General features: G+C 40.9%; 1 protein-coding gene across 1 annotated transcript; it reads right to left on the reverse strand.

Annotated features, from left to right (window-relative positions):
- Positions 1–1,006: 1,006 nt before the first annotated feature.
- Positions 1,007–21,640, reverse strand: glt1d1 (glycosyltransferase 1 domain containing 1). The gene is made up of 12 exons (XM_083979339.1): positions 21,180–21,640; positions 20,717–20,868; positions 20,481–20,586; positions 18,034–18,085; positions 17,139–17,175; positions 16,423–16,479; positions 8,282–8,380; positions 6,622–6,671; positions 4,493–4,536; positions 3,909–4,029; positions 3,229–3,327; positions 1,007–1,504 (listed from the first exon to the last, which is right to left on the reverse strand). Exons 1-12 carry the CDS (start codon positions 21,245–21,247, stop codon positions 1,358–1,360), a joined length of 1,032 nt encoding a protein of 343 aa, XP_083835465.1. The 5' UTR covers positions 21,248–21,640; the 3' UTR covers positions 1,007–1,357.
- Between the last annotated feature and the right edge of the window lie 92 nt (positions 21,641–21,732).

Below are 21,732 nucleotides of genomic sequence, written 5' to 3' on the forward strand. Positions count from 1 at the left end.
TCACATGTACAGTAGATGTGGCTTTGATCACCTCAATGCCTTTGTTAACCGTCAAGAACATGTGATTTTGGAATCGCCCTCTACATTTCATTACCTATCAAGGCCTTTTACATGTACATGTGCTGTATATTACTGTTAATAGTGGAGAGTGGATACGTGAGGTTATATTTCAGATGGCTGTTCAGATGGACTCTTATTTAAACAAAAAATATCTAAAGCCACCAAATGTTAATGCTGCATGTGGATATCTACTTTAAAATTTTTGCACTCACTGTACAGACATGAAATAGTTCCCCCAATTAAAAACAAAATATTACCAGTTGTCTCTACCAGTAGAGCTCTGACAGATGTGGATTTCACCAAAACATTTGGCTCTGATGAAACATATAATTCAATGAAATTGGTGTTTTCTATTATGGACTATCAAAGACCCCTTTTTTTTGTAAATTTAAGTTAAACTAATTTTCATTTATTTCTTTTTTCATTAAAAAACTATGACCTTGAATGTTAGTTTTCACTTTTTTTTTCATGCTCGACACACCCACAGGTTTTTTGGGTTTAGAGGTTTACAACCTAATAACTAATGCTAATTATAATTAATAATTTTACAGTTACATCAAAACCATGGCAAAAAGTTCCCAGAGAACATTCACATTTCTCTAACCAGCCCATGTCCTAGTGTGTTGCCAAACCAGCCTCTGGAACAGCAAATTACAAAAAACCTTTTGTGCCCCTTTGCCCTTTCAAACAAATTGAGTTTTTGCCTGGCTCTTGAATGTGTGCAACCCAACCGTTGCACTTTATTATAAATGAATGTAGTAGCATGTACTGGAAGGAAAAGCAATATTGAAACAGTTTTTTAACAAGACCAGATTAACTCACCCAGCAGTGCATTTGAGGAAAAAAAAAAATCTAGATTTAATGTCACTTCCAGAACAGCTATTTTTGTCATGGTTCAGTGATAATTTCACAACCCTCACACAGTTTCAGATCGTTGACCAGTGAAGGTATCTGACTCTTTAATTATATAGCATGAAGAAACAGTGATATTTCTCATATTTATAAATAACAGTACATGATCATATTCAAATACAGTAGATAAAATATATTAATAAACATTTCTACTGTAGGTCTTTGGTTCAAAGTGCTCTAAAGCATAATTGTAATCTTGCAGTGCAGATAAAATATTTTTTTTTATAAAGACATCTTTGTAGCATGATTTCATATAAACTGTAAATGAAGACACCTGGGATAATTCTACCTATAGCAGTTAATACATCAGTGGATTTCCCTGTTCTCTGTGGCTGAGGTTCCTGAGAGGGTTTACAGAGTGGGATTGAATGCTGTGACCTTGGACTCAGTGCAAAGTGTCCACCAGCCGCTGGTAGGTTTCTCTCTCCTGTTTGAGGCTGTGATGCTCGTCCACGTAGCGTTTCCCATTGCTCACCACTCTCTCTCTCAGCTCGTGATCTGACAACAGCCTCTGAGATTGATACACAAATTCCTGGCAGGAAGAAATACAAAACAAGTCTCATTTAATGCCAAATTCCATTTGAATTGAAGTTGCCTGAAGATATGTTTGTTTAAATCATAAAGGATAATCCAAGGCACGAGACCAGACCTCAGATAAAAGCCTCCATGCTGATTAGTAAACACCTTTACATTGCCAAAAGATGGAGATTTGTGGCTCCACATCCAAACACGCTGGTCCAATGGACCTGCTCAGTCTATCTAATAGCTGCCTCCTCTCATTTGCTTATGAAGACAGGAAAAACAAATAAGGTGACAGCTCAAGTAAAACAATTGCACTCAACCAGCTGTCACGGGCACATGGGGAGCGGAAGATGAGAATAAAAATTAGACAATTAAAAATGAGTAATGGTGCGACTGCTGAGCATTGACAAAGATGTGGTTTATCCATCTTGAATCCGTGTTGCTCATCATTTGGCCCATCAGACTGAGAGAAGCCTCCAACAAAATGACATTAAAGTGCCTTAAAGTGTTCCTGCAACATGGCAGCCAACATTCACTACAGCAGAGAGCCAATGGGCAGACAAAGTTTTAGCCACTGCCAGTCAGCAGGCCACTTCACTTCACTCAAGTGATGTGATTATGTCTGGAGAGGCTCTTGGTAGGAAACAGCTCTTCTGTATGGCCATATGAGAGCTATAAATCCCCAGCAACAGGATTAAAGCTCAACTTATGAGCAGCATACTTATAATCACTTCACTCTTAGTGAAAATTATAGAGCCAGACGGGGAGGCCATTTTTTCTCTTTAAAGCTTTCAAGTGATTGTGTATTTGTTTCTTCTGACATACTTCTTGATACCTATACGCCTCATGTAATTACTTTGAAGGCTTAAAGAACTAGAAACACTGTCAGTCGAAATAAGACAGGATTTTAATGCGTGTAAAGAAGAAAAAGGAGCCTCGAGCTTGATCCACTGCAAGGAAAGTTTTGGCTGAAAGTCTAGCACTTGCTGCCCATTAGTCCTGGCTGAGGTCGTGGTTTATCCAGCCCAAGTCGCTGCAACCATCTGTGAGAGCTTCCTCCTGGCAGCTCAGCTGAGCTCACGTGACCCCCCCCGGAGAGGACTTATCTCCGCCAATACAGCAACATCACGCTAGAGCTCGGTGTCTTGACAGCACCGTGCTCAAGCCCTCTGTCAGCTGGCCTTAACCCATGTTCTCCTCCTTTTGCTTCAAACCTCATTAAATATCAGAGTAAAGAGTTCTCATGGGACCTCCTCATTTTGCACTTTCCTGCTTGATGCTATGTGTTGCATCACTATGTGCTAATGTGGTACCTTTGCTCTATCCCTGAAGGATTCACTTTCTGATTCTAATCTAAGTACCTGAGAAAACATCAGCTCCTTTTGTTATATTTTACCTGCTTAGATTGGAGTAATGAGAAGAATTTAAAGTACAAAGTTTTGTAAAATTATGTGAAGTTGGAGTTTCTTTTTTAGAACTCTGACACTTTTTTTTTTTTCTTAAATGAATCGATGCTGGGAAGGGGACACACATTCTGAGCACATCGTGTGGCAGTGCTTCAGTGCTTCAGTGCTTCAGTGCTACTTATTAGCAGTAAGCACCTTTCTGGTCATTCGAGGTGACAGGGGTAGGTGTTGTCTATAGTCTATGTGCAGTACATACACACAGTCAGGGTTGAAGATTAACAGGGGCTTAACGCATGTGTTGACCTGGTCAGTGATTGTGGCAGTATACCTGAGGAGAAGAGTACAGCAGGCCGGTGAACTCGTGCTGCACCACAGCTGCGTTCCCTGGAATGTCCCTGGCCAGCACAGGAACGCCGAGATCCATGGCCTGATGGAGCAGAGAGAAGTAAACACAACAAAAGCTACAAATTGAGACTCGCAGTCAAAGTCAGGAGAAAGTTACTCACTCAGTTTGTCATTATTAAGGACAGAAAAAGCACTTAAGCACCTTGGAAAGTGTACAGCCGGGCTATTCTGCTCTTCAGTGCCTGAGTTCACTTACAGAATTAACAATCTGTGTCGGCTAATACCTTCAGCAGGTTGTAGAGTGAAACATGCTAACATACTAATCACACTTTAAGCCTACTGTGGATTGTCTTAATCGACTGTGTTTAAAAGAGATTAAGTGGATTTGCAGGTTTTGCTCACTCAGGAATGGCAAGATTGGAGTCAAGCAATTAATTTGGGTAATTGTCCCTGAAGTAGTCAGATAACATTGTAGCTGAGCAACAAACAGTCAGATAAGGACTGCTGTAAATACTCACATTTCAAGGGCTTTGGATGGTAAACGTCTCTGTATAGAATTGTCCTCACATAAATATTATTGTGCGCCACAATAGGTGAGCAACAAAAGGAGATGGTGTGTTTGGCAGTATCCTCCTATTACCCATGAGCCCTGAAGATGTTTACCTCCAAGATGGCTGCTGACATGCCCTCTGAGACGGAGCTGTTGACCAGAGCGAAGCACCTTTTCATGGCAGCATGGAGCTCCTGTTGGCTCCTCTCCTGGGCTAAGAAGACCCCTGCTGTGCTGCAGAAACAGTTTTGCGTGACTCAGGGCTCAGAGAGGCGTGAATGATGCTGAGCAGCAGTGACAAGCTCGGGGCAGGAAACAAGGTTGCCCTATGTGTGACATACACCGAGTGTCCAGGTAAGGTCCTAACCAGATAGGGCAGCTTCCTGCCTGCCGCAAAGATCTGTGTTATGGTGAAGGCCCTTGGCAAAAAACTGAAAGATCAGCCAAGACTTGAGAGCAGAGGGGGGGAGAAAGGATCTTTTTTGCCCCACTCATATCCGCATTCAGTTCACATTATGTTAAGATAAAAGTAAGCTGCATTTGCTTGGATATTCTCTTCAGCCACATGGGAGAAGTGGAAGCAAAAGCAGTCTTCAAATTTTTCACCCGAGCAAGATCTTTGCAATTAGACTGTCAGATCTCAAGTTTGACTTCCTGATATGTGTAGCTGATAAAGAAAACCAACCAGAGGGCTTACCTTTGAACGACAGCCTCCAACTCAACAGTAAACACAGGATCAACCTGAAAGAGACAAAGACACTTTCTCTGAGCTCTGTTTCCATCAAGGAGAACTGCAATGACTTAATGAGGAGGATAAAAAATCAACAATGACGCAATTAATAATTTCTATCATGAGAAAATCATTCTCTGAAAATCCTGTATTTTTCAGAGATTGGGGTCAGGGTGGGGTGGGTGGCCAATCTGATTAATTGCAATGTGGGATTTGTCTGCATTAGCCTGCCCACAGAAAAGTCAAAGCATAGCAATTTAGGTCAAAGATGCTGCCAAGCAAGCTCCTACTTTTTTTTTTTTCCTCTTTCATTTTATAGCTCATGGAATTTCTACATTGAATCTGCTTTAAAGCACATGCATTAAAATCAAAGAATCTAAACTAAGAACATTTGGGTATCCTGGTGTAATCTGGGATTTAGCAGACATTGTAAAACCAGCAGGGGATAGATCACGATACAGGCCGTATTAACACAAATGATTTAAGCACAGATTTCGTGCTGTCCCAGGGTGAATCAACAGAAATAGGAGAGGAAGGTAGATGCTACATCACTGTTTTGGTTTGTCCATGTGAACCTGTCACAATGTTCCTGTTCTGAGATGAAGGCAATCTTATCCTCTTCTCTTTTTTAGCAATCAATAAAGTGTCTGATTGTTTCAAGATCTATCATTACATTCAATAATCTTTACATTTACTTCTTTTTGATTGAAAATACACTGCAGATTGGGTTGCTTGATAAAACCCAGTCACAGAGCAGTGAGATGTGTCATCGCTGACAAACTGACCTGAATTTTCCTCTTAATGACAGATGCTGTGCAGCCAGAGCGCTTATTACTTGAATGAAGTAGCCGTGGATTTATAGTACGCCATGACAGCCTGAGCAAAGCACGCCTCACTCTAACTGCCATTTGCATTTTCAAATCTTACCGTTATCTTGTTAAATATAACCAACAATGTTAATGTTTAATTGACTGTGGAATCCAACGATTATTGAGTGGGGAATCTGACAGTCGCGCAAAAAACATGTTTATTATAACAGTAATACATGGCTTTTCATTTCTCCGGCAAACAAACATGCTTCCACTGTGATTCAGGGGTGTCGAGATGAATCACACGTCTCAGCTTCCAGTGAACCATTTCATCAAACAACAACAAAGCAGAGCAGAGCAGAGCAAAAAAGCTGCAGTAAGTCAGTGTATAAGCCCTTGGCCATGTCTAATTGAGTTGTTTTTCAGCAAAACTAAAGCAGAACATACCTTTTTGCCTGACATCCCTGTTTGAAGTGACACTAAAATACTGTACATTGACGTCATATCAAAGCAAGTCAGGTAGAAGAGAAGATGAAGACAAACATACAGAGAAAATCAATGAGTGAGAGATTGGAAATGAGGAAAAAAAAGAACAGTTGTAAGAGCACTCAGGCTGCTGCTGTTGGCTGGGTTATGGTTCCTATTTGCAGAGCGGCATAAAAGTGCAATCAGTTTAAAAAAAAAAAAAAAAACTTTTACAGCAAATGTATAAAGACTCCCTCCCGTGGCTGACTGGTTGATTTATGAATATCATAAATCATGGCAGGCTGTCAGAGTTCAATGGCTTTTTTCCAATTATTTGACTTGCCTGACATGAAACCACGTAGCATGTATATGCGCTGTTAACGTCCTCAGGGATGACACACAGGACAGCAGCATGATGGTGTGTGACGGGGCTCGTAACTGCTTTTGCTTATACCAGCACATGTCCAGATAGATGCCCATCCGTGTGTATTCAAATGAGCTGGCTCTGTACTGTGCAGTTCACTTGTCAAAGGTGTGTGCTAATCTGGAGTAGGAAATGCATCAGTGTACAGTATCAGACAGTCAGCCAGTTACACGCGAAAAAACAAACAGAAGAAGCTTGCCATTTCCTCCCAGCGCTGGCTGTTAATTCCAGCTAAACAGCTACAGCCTGTATCTCTGCTACATCCAATTAGAGGCTGCCTGTATTCCCAGGGGCGGATTCTAGGTAATTTCAACGGTACAGAGAGGCACAGTACAGCGACACGTACATGACAAGTATGAGAAAACTCCTGGCTCACAATATAATGATTGTATACATACCTTTGGCCCAATAATGACCAACACATTCCATGGATTCTCACAATGCCACTCTGAAAGACACAACATAAACAGCCAGTGTAAACAAAACACACATTTGGGCAAAAACTTTTAGAGCGGTACTCACTTGTATTATATTTAAGCATGCACAAAGTCCAAGAAACAGCCTAAGCAAAATCCACACACTTCTATCGCCCGTGTCTTGGTGGAACATTAATATAGAATGTGACGCCCTCTAGCGCTGTCTCATTACCATAACTGTGTGTTATGAAAGTCACATAAAATAAAAGATGATTGAATAAAGGAGCCACTGACGTTCCTAATCAGTGGCAATTCTCGCGGATGATTACATCAGATCAGATATAAGATGCAGAAGATGGATGTCATAAGGAGAAACACCATTTGGATGATGAGACTCAACAGTAATGTGTTTGTAGGGCCAACATGAGCTGTCACAAGTAGGGATGCATATGATCAGCTGTTTAACCGTTAACCGATAACAAGAACTTTGCCCGATTAATAGTATCGGTTAATTTTTTTTTCTTTAGTATTAGCTCCTTATGTCGTCAACTCATGGGGGCGCGTCGACACTTGCAGACTTCCATGTGCCTTCAGTCATATTTTGCAGCAAAAAGTTACACAGGAAGACTGACAGTATACGCTGTGCTGTCCCCGTAAAGGAAGCTCAGACAACAAATGTACTGTAGCTTACACGCACACAGATGTGCAAACAACGGCGCTGCAGGAAAAAAAAAAAAAAAGAAGGACGTCACTGTGCTCTCCAGCCGGTTCTCCTGCAGCTCCACAGAGGAGCTCTGCTGTTCCTGCCTCTTCAGTCTGGTGTTTGGCTGCACTAACCTCCATAGGAGCGCGATCAGCTGAGGCAAGAGCTCAGTGGATGTGGCGCTGATCAGCTTTTGCGGTGCACGTGTGTGTTAAACGGCAAAAAAAAAGAAAAAAAAGTGATCGCCCCCGCGAGCATTGCAATCTTATCGGTTAACGCAGTGGCTCCCAACCCCATTTTGACATCACTGCACGTGATGCGCCATCTCAGATATTTTTATATGCTGCATTTTATTTAAACTCGATTTATATTCGGGAAAGTGAAAGTATAGAATAAAGTTGTTTAAGATTGGGTGTGGTGTTTTTTATCATCGTTTTTTAAAAGAATAGTAATTGGTTAAAAAAAAAGATCAGTAATTTTTATCAATTACTAGAAATTTCAGGCGACCCCATTTGAATTCCAGGCGACCCCACGTGGGGTCCCGACCCCAAGGTTGAAAAACACTGGGTTAACGGTTAATAATCGGTTAGCGAGCGTCGGTTATCGGACAGAAAAAAAAATCAAAATGTGCATCCCTAGTCACAAGAATATCATTGCACTCTCACATTAAATTTTCAATTTGCTGAAAAACTACGGAGATCTAACATCATCTCTAATTGATGAGGACCATGCCATTGCCTTAACCACAGACTACTGCGGAAGCACAGAGAGATCGACTTTAAATGAACCCAGAGGTTTAGCAAGGTGAAAACATGCCAACAAGAAACACCATCCCCTCTTTTACCTGGCCTACTCAATATATTATGTGTTTCATGTTTCTCATTATCACTACATACATATATAAACTAGATGGCAGACTACAGGAATTGTGTGGTATACCTGAGAATAGCTCCACCAGATATAGGGGGTCCTTGACTCTTCTGAGGCCACAGACCAACAGGAAGACTCGCAGCTCATCCACATGCTCGCTGCTTACACCTGGAGAGAAGCCAGACACAGAGAGAGACAGCGCCACAATATCAAAACACTGCATAATGAACATCCCGAGTACATCGGCAGATAATGAAAGCAATACATCACCCAAGGTCATAGGAAAAATAAGACAGCAGTGACTAATGTGCTTGCACAATTCTCTGATCAGAGTCGTAACGCTCAAGAGGGAAATAGTCGGAAAACATTGCAAGGTTGCAGCCTGATCAGTGTGTAATACGGCATCATAACTAAAGAGCGTTTGCTCACTACAGCCAAAGAGTAAAATGAGTAGTAGGGGTGTAACGAGTCGTTTTAACAACGATTCGAATCGAATCATGATTCGTGGTTGCTGATACGATTCAAGGACAACATTGGTTCATTTAGAACGATACGATCCGATCAGTGACTTGAAATCGATTCAGTAACTTTTTAGCCTTTTTGTGACTGTGAAATAAATACCTGGACACTGGACACAGTTTTCAAAGACAAATTGAGAAGGGAGCAGTAGTTCAAAAGCTCCCAGGTGTCGAATATATTCTGATATTCACAACAGCAAAAAAGCAATTATTAATAACACTATAGCAAGAGGCACACAGCAGGAAAGGAGCTATTTTTCCACATATACCTATGCATGACATCAATACCATTAGTGCATTTTTAAACCTGCAAAATGTTCACAAATACAGCTGTCAGCAGCATCTATACAACCCCTCACCCCGAGAAGATGCAACTGAGACTGTGTGAGTCAGACACACACACATACACACAGAGAGAGAGAGAGAGAGAGAGTGAGAGAGGTGCAGACCATGTTATTTATTATACGGCACTCAGCTGGTGTGTGCGCTATACTGTAAATCATATTTTCTCTCTCTTTTTCTCCATCGCGCAGTACATCTTCACGTTTGGCCGGGGTGAGATAGAAATAACGTAGAGCAGTGCACACCTTGCCAGTGGATCGTCGCCTAACGGGGATGGCTGGTTTAACTGTCTTTATCATTAAAGGTATAATATGTAGGAATTCCCCCCATCTAGCGGTGCGGTTGCATATCTGAACGTATTCTTGATGTTGCATTCACGTGAAATCGGGCAGACGTCAGACAGACAACAGATGCTGCATGTAACAGGATAAACAAGCGTCTATGTAAACAAGTGGTCCGCCAGCACGAGGCAAAACAATACAGGCGTGACAATATGTTGTCATGGTGATGTGGTATTGTTTACCTGACCCACGTTTTACCATCTTTCTCTGGTGAAGTAAAATGACATACGGTTGGTTTGCCGACAGCCGTCTGCACCTGAATGTAAGTGCCTCCGTCCTTCCTCACATTACACAGTGGTGACAGTTTTAACAGGCGCTACCTGGAAAACTTTCTGCTGAGTTACCGTGGTTACCTACGGTCACGCTGCCACTCAACGTAAAAAATGGCGATGCAACATGACAGCCTCGGTTCGGTGCGTCGCCCACAAATGTATTTGTAACGACTTGTAACAACTCATTCTAAGGTACGAGAAAGCTTTCATTTGTATGTGCGTGTGATTCGACTTCAGTGAAATACGTATTTATGAAAGCAATATTTGATTTTTGCTAATAAAAAGCCAAATAAGTTACATACTGGGGCTTTAAAAGTGCTAAAAAACAAAACAATCAAACAAACAAAACATCCATATAAAGTTTGCCCTGCTTAAATCCAATGTGCAATTTCCTGGTATCATTATAATTGTTTAATCCCCTAAAAATGAGCTAACCTACTGTAGCTTCATGCTAACAACATCAAATGTTTTGGAGAACCTCCCTTTAATAGAGAGGCAGGGCCACTAAATCGACTCTTCTCCCAGATCATCCAACTTTCAGGATCAATCCGGAGATTAGTCAAAAACTGGCTGGCAGACAACTGATCTCACTGCCAGCCACTACGCTACTGCACCTTACCTTAGAGGAACAGGATAAAAGAGCCCTGTGCTGTTATGATGGCAGCACACATCAGACAGTCAGCCTCAAACTTTAAATTGATAATTACTTCCCTCCTGTTATGTAGCTACATCGTCTGGAAGTTTATACAGGAGACGGAGACTGGGTTAAGCAGGGATACTATGCAGTAATTGTACACAGTGCTCACTTCTGACAGCAAAAAAAGGTAGAAAAGTAAAGATAAACATAACATGTATTACATAGATTTAGCTTTCCATGGGGAATATTTAAGTCATACATTTATTATGCCCAGCCCAGGTCTTTAAGCCTGAGACAACAATCTTGGTTTTCTGTGAATCTGAAATGAGGTTGGTGTAAATGTGGCACTGTGACTTTAAGGACTGATGACTCAGTAAAAGAAAATGACCTCATGTAAACAGAAGCAGATGTGTCAACATGAGAAAACAGTAACTCAAAAGGATGAATCATAAATAGTAATGGTTCTAATGGTATAGGAGTGATGAACCAAACTTGAAGTGAAATGAAAAACCGCTCAGGGAGGAGGTCATTTTTAAGTGTCTGTGACAAAACTGAGAAACAATTCAAAAACATTTTGAAAATAATACCACACAGACAGACACCGGCACGTGCTTTAAGCACAGTGACAGTCGAGTAAAATCCCCTGCTGCCAGATAAGTCCAGATCAGGAGGCTGAGGCAGCTCTTTTAATGCTATTAAAGAGCATCTTAAAATGACAGCATGGAGTCTGGCCACTGACCCTGATCCTAGGAGCCGATTGTCAAAAAAGCTCTTCATCTGTGGGACATATTGAACTTCCTCGCATTGATTCGCAGGATGAGAGAGCTCACCAGCTACGGTACCTATGTCACTACCTCAGAACAGGATGCAGCAAAATAATGGATCATCGCTGCAATCATACTGGAGCACAGACCTGTCAAAATGAACAAGAAATACAAAGAAATAAACAAAGCCTTTGGACCTGAGACGCTGTTCATCTTTCCTCAGGGGAGAAAAACAAATTGTGCAAATCATCTGTTCTGCCAGCAGCAGTCTTGTCTCTCTCTTTGCAGTTTGGTGGGTTCTGTGCAAAACACAGTTTTGTTCGTTTGCCTTTCATTTCAGAAGGGCATTTGGAACAATCCCCTAATGCTTTAATCAGTATGTGTGTGTATATGTGTGTGCATGTGGGAACACATATCTATCCAAACAGCTCCTTTTAATCTGTTGAGTGGCACAGGGTGACATACAGCGAGTAGTCTGCAGGGTGTGGACGAAATAATAACAACCCCATGGAAAAATAACTTTACTATAAAAAACATATGTACCAAACTATACAAGACACGTCGAGACAGTTGGCATTTCTGTATCACTTTTAAATAAAGGTTTTATAGTTTTATCGCTCCAGTTTCCCTCTCACCATCAAAGACAAGCACATACAGAGCATACAAGTAGATGATAGCATCTCCTTGTGTGAAGCCATCACTGAGAAAATGCATCAACATTAGGCAGAGGGTTCAGGCTGGGAAGCTCCATTTCTATTCACAACAACACACTGAGCTGGACAAAACAGGAACACTAGCATTTGTGCTGCAGCTTCACCGGGGGGCTGTTCATTTCATTGAACTCTGTTGCTATCACCCCCAACAGAAAAAGTACTGATGCGAGTTAAAGCATGGGGCTTGACACTTACTTTCTTTAAATAGCCTAGAAAAACAACCGACTCACAAGAACAGAGTGTGAGTAACTGTGTCTGTGTGCGACTTAACACTTGGAGATGAGCAGACGCTTTATCACCGATCTGCTTTTAATATATACACATCTTCTCTTTTTTTTGTTTCAATGTGGAAGCACAACACTCATCATGGTTGTATAACGATCCAGGAGCATGAGGCCATTATGCCTTACATGAAACCTTATTCCCTGACCAAGCGGCCACAAAAGATGATTCTCTTACCTAGAGATGCACCGATCCGATACCGGGATCGGATATCAGCTCCAATATAGACTAATTAGCTGGATATCGGATTAATGAGGCCGATCCAGCATTCCATTTCAGTCATTTCTTTTTTACTAATATCATACACAGCAATACAGTTACAGCGATCTAGTCACTTCAATTCTATGTAACGCCGGTTACGTCATCACGCAGAGCACAAATAGCACGCACAGCAGCTAATGATGCACACTTTTTTTAAAGGTAGGCTATAATATATGTAGGAATTACTCCCATCTAGCGGTGCAGTTGCATATCGGAACGTATTCTTGATGTTGGATTCACGTGGGGCAGACGTCAGACAGACAACAGATGCTGCATGTAACAGGATAAACAAGCGTCTATGTAAACAAGTGGTCCGCCAGCACGAGGCAAAACAATACAGGCCTGACAATATGTTGTCATGGTGATGTATTGTTTACCTGACCCACGTTTTACCGTCTTTCTCTGGTGGAGTAAAATGACATCCGGTTGGTTTGCCGACGGCCGTCTGCCTGACTGCACCTGAATGCAACATCAGTGCCTCCGTCCTTCCTCACATTACACAGTGGTGACAGTTTTAACAGGCGCTACCTGGAAAACTTTCTCCCCGAGCCGACAGCTCCGCTGAGTTTCCGTGGTTACCTACGGTCACGCTGCCACTCAACGTAAAAAATGGCGATGCAACATGGCCGCCTCGGTTCGGTGCGTCGCCCACTTATGTATTTGTAACGACTTGTAACAACTCATTCTAAGGTACGAGAAAGCTTTCATTTGTATGCGGGTGTGATTCGACTTCAGTGAAATACGTATTTATGAAAGACATGTTTGATTTTTGCTAATAAAAAGCCAAATAAGTTACATACTGGGGCTTTAAAGTAACATTGCGGAGTTTTTCGGCCTTAAAATAATGTTTCCAGACTCATTGCAATGGTAGAAAAATGGTTGATAGGATGAATGGTGCTGCCGCTGCAGCCTGAGCCGGGTCGCGTCGGCTGAAACTGCACTATGTAACTTCCCTGCACGGGTACGGAACACCGCCCCCCCTCCTCCCCCCTCCCCTCTGCGTCGAGGGAGAGACGTGGTGGATAAAAGCGAAACTTACGGTTCTCCTCCGGTCGTCGTCGCCTCCTCCCCTCCCCCGACCACCCGCCACACAGTCTCCTTGCAAACGTGTGGGAAATACTGTCGTTTATTAATGGGAATAAACGCTGGATGCGCTGGCTGATAAGTTTCGTTTTCGTTAAATTTCGTTTTTCCCCCCAGACGATAGCGCTTCTCAACCAGATGGTGGAAGCACTGAGCGGAAACTCCGCAATGTTGCTTTAAAGGTGTACAGAAAAGAAAATTGAATTTAAGCCCACTCTGGGTCATAAAATTAGTGTAATAACTCATCTATCAGACGTTGTAGGCCAAACTTTGTGCAAAATTCTATTTTTGAGTAAATCCGGGCTGAAAGTGTGTATTTTTTTTCCGCATTGGATAACGCAGGCGCACGGATTATACGTCAGCCTGTACACGATTCACCAGCCACTGGTATTGGATCCGTCATCCGTCATTCAAACGTCTGAGACACGCACACACACACGGAGCTCGGGCTCGCCCCAACCTTTGAATATCCCGCCCGCTCGATAACGACCAATCAAATTCGTTTTCCTTACTCGGGTAAACTCGTGTTGCAGCTCGTGACAACTCGGCGCGACAAACAGGACAAACGGCCATTTCTGTACACCTTTAACAAGGCTAAATATTTATGTCATGCCTGATGCCTTCACTCACATGGCAAGGTATACGGCTCATTCATTCAACAGTAGTATCGGATCGGTATTGGGTATCGGCTGATACGCTCAGCCCAAGTACCGGTATCGGATTGGATCGGGAAAAAACTGTATCTCTACTCTTACCACCTAACATTTGCCCATCATTTGCTTTTCAATTATCTAAGCCTCTAATGTAAATATGCATCAGTATAAATCATCTGAGGACCAAGTAACTAGACAAGGTGACAACAGACCCCCTCCTTGTTTCCCCCTAATCCCTCAGTGATTCAGAACATCACTGCTTACTCCTCAGGGTGGTTCTTCTCATGTTTCCCCCTGACCCCACCTCACAAGGCGCACAGCAGGAGCCACAAACAACATATACCAAGTGGCTTTCATGGACTGACAGCTCCTGGATCCCAGTGAAGTCTGTGCCTTATATATGACAACCAAAGGATAATTAGAGACACATACTGTACAGTCTGCATCTTGAAACAGGTAGGAGGAGTAGCTTTGCCTCTTTTATGTTCACAGGTGGGAGTCTTTCTTACACTGGGCCACACAGAATACATTTAATCCCAACACTCAAACTGGCACAAGCCTTCGCTATGCTTATCTATAGAAGATATACTCTAGATGTTTGCAATTTAGTAATGATTAATTTATGTCACACTAGATGGAGGGATGAAAAAGTGCATCAATATGCAACCAAGATCTGGGAGGAGAGAACACACACATAGGATAGTGCCCCCTGCTGTGCTGGGAGTGTGTGTGGAGAAAAGAAGCTGACAGGAGGGAATACAGGTTGCTGCAGGAGTCACTTCTGTCACACTACACCAGTGTGTATGTGGAAAACTAAAACACAAGTGAAGGTGTTGAGGTTGATTAGTGAAGGCAAGAAAGCCGGTGATCAGGGTTTAAAAGTAGGACAAGTCACATCTTAACTTTTAACTTTTAAGAAATCAGTTACATAACAATTTAAGTAGTTACTATATCCACAAAACCACATCTATAACAGAGGCTGCAGGATCAGATATCCAGATTTTTCTTTTGATGTAACTGTCAGCTTTGTAGCTTGAGGTCAGACATACACATTCAAATTCAAATCTAGAGAATGTGTTGACTTGGGGGGCTGTAACACTGTGGCATAGAAAACTCTAAGTTAATAGACGCTTTTATTAATAAAGCATCTAACCCATGTGGATGAAAAATGTTGTATTATATAAAAATGACAAATTATCACCTCAGACACAAATATGCAGAAAGTGGAACAATGTTTACAACTCTAAAAATACTGTTAGATTACATTGCTTTCATCACATCTGAGGAATAGTACACAATATTACACAATAGCAGTGACTCCTATTTCAAGTATAACAAATGGAGAACTGACTGTTGGCAATTAGTATTGCTCTCACTGGTTGTGAGGCATAGTGACAAATGGCCCAGGGTTGGTGGGTTATTAATCAACTGTAGCTCTCCATGAACACTAATGCACCTGAGATGGACATCATCTTGCAATGTCCAATTTAAAGTCCAGGCTGTGTGTGGAGAGGATGCTCAGAGTAACTGTGCATATTTACTGAGCTATTCAAATGGGAGTTGAAGGCTGCAGCAGAGAACGGGGAGAGGCTGGGTAAGTGGATAAACTCTGGCTTCCCTATTCACCACACAGATGCAACTAACATAGCACAGAGTAAATGTATGGTCTCTGATTGGTACTTTTTCAGGTATGGGGAATATGGAGAGAAGATAAGGAGAGAAGGATCCTGTCCAAATGCTTAAATATATTGCAAACTGTTACAAATATGTGGCATGTCTGTGCATATCAGGCCAGAACGACACCAGTAATCCTATTTTACAAGGGAGCTTGAATTTCAGTGAACAGGTACTTTTTTATTGCATCAAACATTATATATTGTACCTGTTATACTGAGGTTATGTGGATGCGCACACAAGTATCATTTCCATAGTTTGAAATATAACCTTAATAATTAGGTGATTGAGCAATCACACCAGACTGACTTTATCATGTTGTTTACCAAAGACGAGTAGTTCCTCAAGAGCATAAAATGTCAAAATACAGTTTATCCCCATTATGGCAAACACATGTATCCCTGACTGCAAATCAGTAATAAAATATCATGATGAACCAGACTCAAATCAAATCAAATGCATGTCCTATCAATTTCAATATTTACTGTTCAGTGGCCAGTACTCCAATAAAATGAGTTTAAATTAAATTCTTACTTACTCTTGCCTCTTGCTCATTTGATGAGCTCAGACTAGTTTTCAATGCAAATATTTTCCACTCAAGGCATAAATAAGTAAACCTGAAAACTGTCTAGCAGCTGGAATGACAAACAAATAGAAGCTGTGACAGTACCTGAGCTCCTCAAGAATTCAGCCCAGCAGAATTTCTCAGTCACTTCTGTCTGAATGCCTTTAAAATAAATACAGACAAATAGAGGCAGAGTGTGAGTAAAGCTTTTACTGTACAGAAATGATAAAATCCACAATGAAACAAACGATCAAAGCAGCTTTTAATAACTTAAATTAGTTTCTACAGAGCTGGTTTTATGATTATAGCCTTAGTTGGAATATGACATTTAAAACATTAAAACAACAAACACATCCTACATTCTTCAGATCCTTTATTCATATTAGCTTAAAATTGTGTTTGTATAAAGATTCAACATTAATGCAGCATTTCAAAGGTAAAACAAAGAAGATTCATTGTGACCAAAATATTGTTTTGTGTGGTCCATGCAAGAAGCACTTCAGTGTGATCACTATCTCGTGACAAGCATAAAAAATGAGCTTTCACTGGTCCCGGCTCAGCCGTGCAGCTGGCCCAAGGCTCTCCTCTAATCTATGAAGGGACACTATTTGCCAAACAAGGCTACTGGTGGGAAACAACATGGAAGAGTGATTTGGGCTGTCCTACATGGCACGGTGGCCAATGGCAAGAGCAAACACAACTCTGTACTGCAGACAGTATGATAATGGAGGAAAAAATGTCAAAGCTGATTAATGTAACACTTCAATGGCGAGTCAGGGATGCACAGCATCAAGCGAGAATATTCATCCTGCAGAGCTTACCTTGGGGTTGAACATAGATTTTACTGCTCTGGGACAGCTTCAAAAGAAAAACAACAGAAAACTCTGGTTAAAACAGGTTATAAATGTAAATACTTAAATGTTCAAAATCAATCTGTAATTATTGGCAGTGTTTGTTTATACAAATTACATTTGATTACATCTAAGTTGTTTCTTTCTCTTTGTGTCAGAAAAGTGAAAAAGCCAATTAATGCTCTTTGTGCTCCAAACATTTAAAGCAAATCTAGACTTAAAAAGAGAGTCAGGGAAGCGGTTGCTAAGATAATGGGAGTGCTACAAAATAAATCAGAGGGGATGGAGAGAAAATTGACTGGATGTTATCACACTAGATTCATCCTCTATGTGTGTTTTCTGTCACAATAAAAAGCGTGGCGATGCCTCTCAGTGCCTGTCCTGTCTGCCTGCTGTCAGCACTAAATGGCAGAGATAAAGCATGCCACTCGCCTCAATCTATAGCCTACGGCTGGAATCTAATCTGAAAATAAAACACGCTAATATTGTTTTAATGCCAAACTATTATGGGACAGGGCTGAATATTGTGTTTGTGTAGTAAAAGCCCTTCTGTTGTATTTATTGAAGCTGTCAGGCTACTGCTGTCTACTTAAGTACCGTAAAATACAAACAAAAAAACTCTTTTGATTTTTCATTGTTGCTTTGTAATACCTGGGTCAATATTTTGTTTTTCGAAACATCATTTGTGACATTGTGACACTTAGGTTGTTTGAGTTGAAATGTTTGAGGGGATGGATGCAGCACAACAGAAAACACAAAACACAAAAATTAGCAACGTGAGGATCACACTGGGACATGCAGCTGCCAATACTTTTTTTCATTTTAAACTTTTCTATTGTAGGTAAAATACAAAAGAGAAAATTACCAAAAATAACTCTGCCTCTTCTTTCAGTTTGTCAGTGAACGCAACCGCAAATCTGATCGAAACAAAGCAAACAAAAACAAATTTGTTTTAGTCCCTGTAAAAATTTCAGTAACTGTGACTGACATGTTCTAGCATCATGTTGAGATATTCAATATTTGACCATGAGGATCTTTTTTTTTTATATATCAGTTCATCCAATTTGCTTTTCAGTATAGTTTAACTGTAATTGTTCCTTGGTGCACTTTTGTACATTTATGCTTACAGACTGGCTCAGTCTGCACCAATTCTGCTCATTGTTGGGAGGCAAAGGACTGCAGGGTGAATAAAACAAGAAGACAAAATGTAAAACAAAATGTCTCTCAGTGTAGCCAAAACACAACTGGGGAGATATTAATTTGCACATATGTGAGACTGCATTAGTAAACAGGCCAAAGGGCTCTGACTGGTCACTGAATTTCAAGGTTTGTGTATGAAAGCACCAACAGCAGGTGGTACACAGATTCAGATGTTTGAAGTCATGAGACTTGGATATTCACCCCTTCTGCCAGAAGGCAATTATCCCCTTAGATTTGCTAAATAGATGCCCTACCAGCTATTTTCATCACAATGATAACAGACACTAGGATGAGGTGCCGGAGCACAGCATGAGATATTGATAAGCCTGTGTGCAGATTAACTTTCCAATGTTAAACTAGGGGAGGAGAGAACACACGGCCTGCACAGCTGGGGTTAGTGAGCATGTGCTCAGCCTCATTCTTTCATGTCGATACTCCAGGCATCCTCACAGATAATGAACACGCTAGGTAATATGATTCAGATGCTTTGCGACAGATCATGATTTCTGAAATTTTCTTTAATATTTTTGATTTGCCATGTGGTTTTAATAATTTGAAATGCAATTTTTAATATCTATGATAACTACTTTTCTTACACATATATATGAATGTATTGCAACTCATCTAATTTATTAGTACTGGTCAAAAATGTGACAAGAATTTCATTTCAAGCTTGTAAATCTGTGACTAGTTTGTTAGTGGGTCCAAAACTGAGAATCAGATGATTAGTGAAATCTTGATTTCATATTAACAATTTGAATTAAGGGGTATAAATGGTCACATTTACTTCCTGATCACACTCCTGGCTGCTGATGTCTGCATCAGACCTCTATGAAAGAAAATGAGTAAAACATGTTGTGATACAATACTAAGATATTTGGCACTAATGATCAATATAGCATCAATCACTGACTTATCAAGACATCTACAGTACTGTCTGCCACACTTGACATCTGGTTAAAGTAATAACAATAACGATTGCTTCATCACATTTAAATGTCACATAAAAGCCATGTCAATGAATGACTGTGCACAATAACTGGGACATTACAATGGCACAGCCAAAGAGAGGGTATCCATCTATCTATCTATCTATCTATCTATCTATCTATCTATCTATCTATCTATCTATCTATCTATCTATCTATCTATCTATCTCAAATTCCCTCAAGTTGTATTTTTTTCATTGAAGCATGCATTTGGATGACGGTCAGGTACAGTTGACACTCTCATCAAATGCTTTCTTTAAATGACTCAACTTGTAACCTGTATTCACCTGTAATAAATGAGACTGTTGCATTGTGGTAGTAGTTAAATGGCATCAGAACTACTGAAAGCACAGGGATTGTAAGTTATTCTGTTATTGTTAGACTGTTAAAAGTGGTGGTGCCTCAAGGATTTTTAGGACGGTTGGGCATAGAACATGCACTGCACAAACAGACAGTTCACGCAGACCAAAAGTGCCACACCTCAGAGATATAAGAGGAACGTGTTACATACAAAGCCAGGAGTGTCATAAATCACAAAACTTTCAAATAAAGAACTATCATGGACTTCCTTCCAAAGTTGCTTGCTTTCACCTCTACTGAACGTTTATGCAGGCACTTGAGGACCAAGTATCTCTTCGAAACATTGTCAAATCATGCTAGGATGATATGGGTCATTAGGTAATGCACAAACTTTGTGCTGCAGTTTGTGCTAACTCAAGTGTATGCTGCCATCAAAGCAAAGGGGGCAGATACCTGTACCAAATACTAAGATATTCTGATTCTGAAATTCATATTCTTCTCATTCAAATCATTAAGATGATACCATCTTTCCGTAACGTTTGTGTAACATTATAGGAACATACTGTATGCAGAATATAATAATCACTATTATGAATGAATTCAACTGCGATTTCCACAAAGATACTAACTAATGTGACAAAAAATATATATACTTCTTCACTAAGCCTACTTTATGACTTTAGTGCAGTGGTACAGACCATAATTTCACATACTTTTCCAGAATCAAAAATCATACAGTCTGTGTGTCAAGAGGTAAACACTGCGTACTCAGTATGGAGTTGTTTGAAACTGAATGGGTGAAAACAGTTTGAAATAACATCACCTGGCTTTCAGTAGCACCTGCTCCATAACCACACGCTTCTGTTCAACTTTCACATCTTCATTTATGTCTGTTCCACCAAAGATGACGCCAAAGGGCACCTGGATGTCTGGTATAAAGGTTAGACATAAAGCAGAGAGGTTCTAACATCCGTCGGTCTACTCTGCTTTTACACTGAAAAATGCAAATGAGTGGAAATGTGTGCTGTAGACATAGACAATATAGAAAGCAATGTTTACCCAAGAGAAGTTTGCCTGCTCTGTATAGATGAATGGCCAGTGCACCCTCAAACGGAGGATTTTGAGATACAAGGTTTGCCACCTCAGCAGGTGTCTGAAATTCTGCAGCATCTCTGAGCTCACAAGTGTGTCCTGCTGATTCAATGTGAGACCTACAATCAAAGGAAACATGTGAGTGAATGGCTGGAAGACAAGAGTGGTTAAGCAAACACTGAAACTAGTTCAAAAAAGGCTTTTGTTTTTACTTATCAACCTACTCATGGGATATATTTTGCTTGTTTTCTCTCTATTGTCACTGCTTCCTGTTTACACATTTTCTCAGTCATAACTTCACCGCAGAAATACCATAGTTATTGTACAGGCAGTTTCGCTCCAGCAGCTTGAGTTTTTGACAGCACAGGCTAATTATAATTAGCAACAGCTGGTGTAGCTAGCTACGCTCAGCTCCGTGTAAATTAGTTACCTTATTCTCTCTGCCGTGGTGTGGTTCCCAGTTTGGGGACTGAGACAGGCAAGAAAAAGTAATTTCATGTCTTCACTATGGGCTGGGCTGTCGAGCTGACTACTTAACACGTAAACATGAATGAAGATGACAGGGGAATGATACAGCAGGTCGAGCTCCTGCGTGCAGTCGGCACGCTAAGCGCAGCTATCACATTTCCTGGTCCTGGACCCATGGCAAGTTAGTAGTCGTTGTGCAAAGCTAGTAGCGAACAACAACACGGCTAGCTCATTACTTGGCAGTGCACCACGCTTGAAATGTTTACAGGTCCGTTTCCTATACGGTCCCCTGGAAACACATGACGGTAGCCTTCATACTTTGACAGCTGACGTACTTTTTTATTTCGACACCGTATTTTTTTTTTTTTTTAGAGCGAATCAAAAAAATAAAACGCCCAAAGCATACTCTTGTACCAAGTATGTTATGGAAGAATTCGCTATGCCCAAAGGAAAAACAACACAAACAAAATGAAACCCGCTCAACCACTTCCTTCTCTCAGTGGTACTGTCTGCGT

The sequence above is a fragment of the Trachurus trachurus genome (genome assembly GCF_905171665.1).
Source record: "Trachurus trachurus genome assembly, chromosome: 9".
Taxonomy (NCBI): domain Eukaryota; kingdom Metazoa; phylum Chordata; class Actinopteri; order Carangiformes; family Carangidae; genus Trachurus; species Trachurus trachurus.

What these genes read in the sequence shown, in the direction of transcription:
- glt1d1 (XM_083979339.1), bottom strand. Translation starts at nt 21,247, where the DNA reads ATGAAATTACTTTTTCTTGCCTGTCTCAGTCCCCAAACTGGGAACCAC. An exon ending in TGAATTCTTGAGGAGCTCAG is followed by an intron (nt 8,381 to 16,422) that starts GTACTGTCACAG and finishes GCTTCTCTCCAG; the next exon opens with GTGTAAGCAGCGAGCATGTG. An exon ending in TGTCAGCAGCCATCTTGGAG is followed by an intron (nt 3,328 to 3,908) that starts GTAAACATCTTC and finishes CTGCTCCATCAG; the next exon opens with GCCATGGATCTCGGCGTTCC.